Genomic DNA, 6,000 nt, shown 5'->3' on the forward strand with positions numbered 1-6,000 from the left:
CACTACAAGTTAGGACGCGACGGTACGTGCGCACGCTTGCGCAGGCTGCAAACGTAGAAGGTGCCAAAACTTCAAGACTTAGTTTGAGCATCCCTCACCATTACTTTCTCTTTTCCTGGAAAGAAAAAAAAAAGATGTCAGGTGCTTATCCACATGGCAGTGTGGGTGTGTGTGTGTGTGTGTGTGTGTGAGTGTGTTCGTGGGTATGTAAAGGCTATGATAGGATGTGCTTCCTTAGGAAGATAAATTCATTTAATGTTGATGGGTAATTTTAGAGTTATTTCGTAAATCAGTAACTGAAAGTGTGATGTTTTCCAGTTGAGTGGGTTGGTACGGTAGGTGACGAAAGAAAGAAATTACAGAAAAGCTGGTAAGATGACTGGTCTAGGGGCAAAACTGACACAGGAATGCAACATTATGATTTGAAATAAGTTTTGTAAATATTAGGGAACGTCAATCATCCTTTTCATCAATGATATATTTCAAGGTGATCAGGAATATGGTAAAGGTCAATGAACGGATGGACTTCACGTTTTCTTAACTCTTTTGTTCCTTTTTTTTATCTGAAAGTAAAATGAATTATAACGAATAATAAGCTGGTTATCATGTATTTGTTCATGATTATATGATTATCATGATTGTATAATTGTACATTGAAAATTGTACCGGCATTTCATACATGTAAGTATTTATACACATGTATGTATGTATGCGCGTATGTAGATATCCCTATTTGTATAAACATGATAAATGCCAATAGAGAATTTCTTATATTGGACAATAAAATGAGTTCTGAATCTGAATGTCAAAGTAGTCCAATGGATTTTCCTTTTACAGCACAAATTTGTATGATTTTACTTTGGAAATGGTTAAAGGGTGTGTACATGCAGTTCTGGTCGAGGTGAGGATTTAGCTTTTAACATTTGGCGAGATATTCAGAAACCACTCTATGAGATGTCAAAGAGCATGCAATTCTAAGGGGTATCAAAAGTTTATCATTTTGATGACAATCAGATTTGAAATGGCTGAGATATCCAAAAACAAGGTGAAACAAAGAGATCCTAATAAAAGGCGAGGCCTGTCGCCTTTTATTATTATCACTTTTTTGGATATCTCAGCCATTTGAAAACCAGTTTTCATCAAATAAACGTTGAATCCTTCTTAAAATTACACGCTCTTTCATATTTCATAGGAGGTTTCTCATTATCTTACTTAGGAATGTTCAAAACGTGAATTCCCACCTCAACCAGTACTGTAGGCCTACAGCCCCTTTAAAAGGCGGCGGGTCACATGCGTATATACCCCCCCCCCTTTTCTTGCATTTCTATCAAATGGGTGGGGGGGGGGGGCAACAAAGACCGCCCAATAGGGCTCACACCTGTAAATAGAATAGACTGTCCCAGACCCCTTCACAAATTCGTACCAAAGATACCAAAATAAATGAAGAAAAAAATTAATCAAAAATCAATGATGTAGTTTGGCAAAAAACTGAATAGCTGTAGATATTGAGTATGAATTCCTCTACAAACTGCATTTTGGTTGGAGGATGAAAGCTTTTCTGATGGAATTTTAGGGGACTATATTTCACTAGGTACGTGTACGGAAAATAGGTGATTTTTTGAGTGACAAGAACTCGTAGTCTGGCTTTGCGGACCCTTGGACAGAATTTGAGCCGAAGAACCCACTCTGCAAATTTGATGGATGAAAGGTTATATCTCACTTATCCAGGTTAGTGAAGCTGAAACACCTCATTTCTCCCAAGTATTTTATAGAATTTTTTGAAATTTGAATTTTAACACACGTCTCTATGGGGAATTATTTACCCGTGTGAGCCCTGTAGCCAACCAAGGTTGGCAGGGTCAGTTGTGACGTCCAGTGCGAGGGAGCGCTTGTACCTACCCATCTTGTCGATGTCCATCCAGACGTTGTAGCCGGCTTTGATGAGAAGATCCCTGACCTCAATCATTCTCTCCTGGCTGTCCCACTGGTAGCTGATCATGATGTGCGGCGCTTCGCTGCTCAGGGACAGCGTCGAGGAGCTGACAGGGCGCTCAGTCTCGTTGTGGAGACCTAGCGGCACCTTGGAGTCGTAAATCTCCCACAGCGCCCCCGTGCACGAGTCTCTGATAGTTGGACTGTCGCTGTTCTTTAATACCATCAAAGCTGGAATTTAATATACATTAATCATAGATCCGATGATATCGTTATTTGACTCTCGGTTCTTAGATTATCCTCATTGTTCGCACTACATATATTTACGCAAATTTATTCCACATCACAAACAAGAGATTAAAATTCACGATCTCAGATGTATTAGTTTGGTTTGGTTTGATTTTATTTCTGCATTTTTCAAAATCACACATAACAAAAAATACATACATTTAGAAATTAACATTACACGACGCACAAGCTAGCATACTGTCGTACAAATTAATTCAAAGTACATGTATACATACACTATGAACATGACAGTATTCGATGTATGAGACGTATAACATAATATCACCACACACAAAAAAAAAAAAAAATCAGAAGGAAATCGTAAAATTAACGGTTGTAAATCATCTAGATGATGATTGATTATGCATTCAGAATATGCTATGTCGTTACAATGAACGAATTTCAGGAAAAAATAAAAGAGGGGGATTTGAATGAACTGATTTTAGAATCGTGCATTTTTAGACATTATAATAACAGAAAACAGGAGGCCACGATCATAAGCAGCAGCTTGACATGGATCGAGGCCTCGGGGTAAAATTCGAAATTTAAATTCGATTTACGTAACTGTATAACGGACGTGTCTACAAAATAGAATCAATAATCAAATCCAAAATATCGTAGTAATTTGTGAGGTAAAAAAGAACAGAGAGGACAATTCAAAACAGTTATCGTTTATTTGTTTTCAAGAGGCATTCTTTACTATAATACTGTGCTGTGCTGTGCTGTGCTGTGCTGTGCAGTGCATGCCATGAAATACAATGTTGTTAATATATCGTTAGGGCATATGATACATAATTGGGCTTGTTTTTAGTATATTTGTGTGTCATTATGTATGTCTGTAACATAAAAAGAACTCTTGCAGCTAATTACTAAACTCCTAATATACCTGTATAAGCTGTTTATGAGTTAAATAAAAAAAATTCTTATCACTCATCACTAATACATTATTACACTTCGATAAAAAGATATTTTTCATGTCTTAAAAGAATATAATTTAGTGGTTGCCTTTATTTGCTCAGGGAGATTATTCCAAACATCTGGTCCATGGTGTCTAATTGCCTTATGAGCTATCATTAGCTCCGGGGATTGTGAAGGTGATAATCTTTGGAATGTCGAGTTGGGAAAGCGTGGACGCTGGAGTTCACAGTGAACAGGTTGTGGGAAGAGGAAGGGAATGTGTTGGATGTGTAGGCCTATTTGAACATGAATGTTGCGCATTGTAATGCATGAATATCGTTTATTTCCAGGGTTTTAAATTTAGAGAATAATGGTTCAATGTTTGCAAGATAATGTGAGTTGGTGCAAATGCGAAATACTCTTTTTTTGTAGCAGGTGAACTGATTGAATTTTTGTCTTGCTAGAAAATGCCCATACCCTATTGCAGTATGTGATGTATGTTAAAAATCAGTGCATATTATAAAACAAAAGGAGACTTTTCTGTCAAAGGATCTTTCAGTTTAAACAATATACCTATATTTCTCGATATTATACCACTTATATTGTTTACATGTTCATTCCAGGTAAGATTGGCATCAATAATTACATCAAAGAATTTGGTGGACTTTTTTTCTACAGGGGTAAAAGCCCATCAATATGTGAATTACATTCAGTATCAGAAGATCGAACATTTTTTAAAATATACAAAATTAGTTTAACCAATGTTTAATGATAATTTATTGCATTTGAACCAAGAAGAAACTTTACATAATTCAAAAGATAAGTGTGTGGATCTTTGTGTGAATATAATATTGCATGCAGCAATTCTCGAACTGTCAATACATTATATCTTGACAAGAAATCGACCAATATACCTGTTCACAAATTAAAAATACAAATAATAATAGATATTAATTAAAGGCATAGTTTACCATTTGCAGATGAAAGCATTAGTGCTTTAAAATAGTTCTAAAATGTGAGTTAGGGATAGAAACAACCACTGTCAAAATTTGAATCCGTATAATCGATGTTAAGTGTTGTTAAATACACAAAATGTGAACAATAGTTATAATGAAAATGTTTCCAGACTAAACCGTATACAGTTACGGTTTACTGAGAAAAACCCTGATATCTCCTTATATTTTAGGTTTTATTGCAAATATTTAATATGGTAGGATGTTTTATGATACAACAGACCTACACATATGCATCAAATGTGATACCTTGAACATTTTTGAAATCACTGCTCCCAAAGGTAAACTGGACCTTTAAGTGCTCGTTCAACTGTATAGAAAGATCCATATAAATATTGAGTTTCCCAGCAAACTTCTCCTCTAAATTCTCCTCACATATTATAGTAAGACAGATCAAATTCACTTACACTTGATGTCTTGCTCTTGCCGCACTCTTCCCCTCATTTACATCACCATGCAAACTTTCAAACAAGACATAAAGTGACTTACACTTGATGATGTCTTGCTCTTGCCGCACTCTCTCCTTGTTCTCCTCCACGAAGGCAAGCTGCCAGATGGTGGTTGCCGCAATCTCCTTCTCCTCGTCAGAAAACTTGTCCTGTAGCATTCTACCAATGAGTGGCAAGCCCCCGAGCTCCATTATCAAACGCTTATTGGAGTCATTCATTGCCAGCTGACAGATTCCCTGAAGGGTCTCGCGGGCTGAGAAGCGATATCTTTTTGCCATATGGTCTTCGTACTCAAGTGCTTCTTCCAGCATTCCAAGCATAAATTTCATGCAAGCCTCGTTGGTCTCGAGTTTCTCAATCTCTGATATTTTAGCAACATACGCCACCACGATGAACGCCTTAGCACGGACGATGAGATAAGAAGAAGTGGAAAGCTCCTGCAGCAGATCTATAACGCGGTGACATCGCTGGCGGTTTTCCATTATTCGGCTACAGCAATTGTGCATAATACCGAGGATTCCTTTGACAACAAACGTCTTCTCATCGTCGATAAGTTTGTCCACACTCAGCTCAGGGTCTTTCAGTCCTTCGGCAAGTAACTCCAGGGCCTTGCTCTTGCCGAACTCTCTGCCCAGCTTATCAGAGCAGTCGGTGAAAGTCCAGTAGCTTCCCAACATCCTCTTTAAATTAGACAGAGCCTGTTTGGCTTTTGGCACTGGCTCATCAACATAGAGCTGGTAGCTGTTCAGGTCGTTCCACATTCGTATGAAAAGCTGGCAGTAACCCAGATCCACCAGATGCTCTGCCAGCACCACCCGCTTCGATTTGGGCTTCATTTTGCTCGCCCGTCGCAGGTTGTCGTAGATCTTGAAGCACTCCTCCGTAGCATAGTCGTCGTTGCTCTGCAAATACTCCATGCTGTCTTCCACTATCAGACGCTGCTCCTCAAACTTCGCCTCCTGCTCCGCGTCGCCCGCCGAGGCGTCCTTCTCCGTGTTGGCGATCGGTGACGCGGACTGGATCTTCCGATCCGTCTTTTGCCACTCAGCCGGCATGTCTGGCATGTCAGCGGTGATCACCTTCCTCCCCTTCTTATGACTGCTCATCGCTGTGCCCATGGTGAGGCTGTAGGTGGGGAGTTCCTGGTGGGGCTTTTCTGGATCACTCCAACGTCAGAACCTGTGTGGGGGAGGGAAGGAGAGGAAGAGATGCAGAGAGGAGAGGAAACTGAGCAGGGAGGATTAATAACTAAAATGTCGCACTCCATTGCCGCGCATTCGATTGTATTCCCCGGCACTAGCAGCAGCTTTTGCTTCATCTTCATATAGAGCGCATACAAACCATCCATCAGCAATATGACCTTTGACCCTATAAAAGACGGAACACTGGGAAAAGCAGATCCAAATCTATAAGCTTGTAGA

At 39.3% G+C, this 6,000-nt stretch overlaps 1 protein-coding gene across 1 annotated transcript in view; it reads right to left on the minus strand.

Moving 5' to 3' along the window:
* LOC140231946 (uncharacterized) overlaps positions 1 to 5,697 on the minus strand; it is a 61,425-nt gene extending 55,728 nt beyond the window's left edge. The window contains exons 1-2 of the mRNA XM_072312096.1: positions 4,620 to 5,697; positions 1,900 to 2,163 (exon numbers count right to left, since the gene is read on the minus strand). Coding sequence (XP_072168197.1) covers positions 1,900 to 2,163; positions 4,620 to 5,697 — 1,342 coding nt within the window. The remainder of the gene's footprint in view (positions 1 to 1,899; positions 2,164 to 4,619) is intronic.
* Between the last annotated feature and the right edge of the window lie 303 nt (positions 5,698 to 6,000).

The sequence above is a fragment of the Diadema setosum genome, chromosome 1 (genome assembly GCF_964275005.1).
Source record: "Diadema setosum chromosome 1, eeDiaSeto1, whole genome shotgun sequence".
NCBI lineage: Eukaryota > Metazoa > Echinodermata > Echinoidea > Diadematoida > Diadematidae > Diadema > Diadema setosum.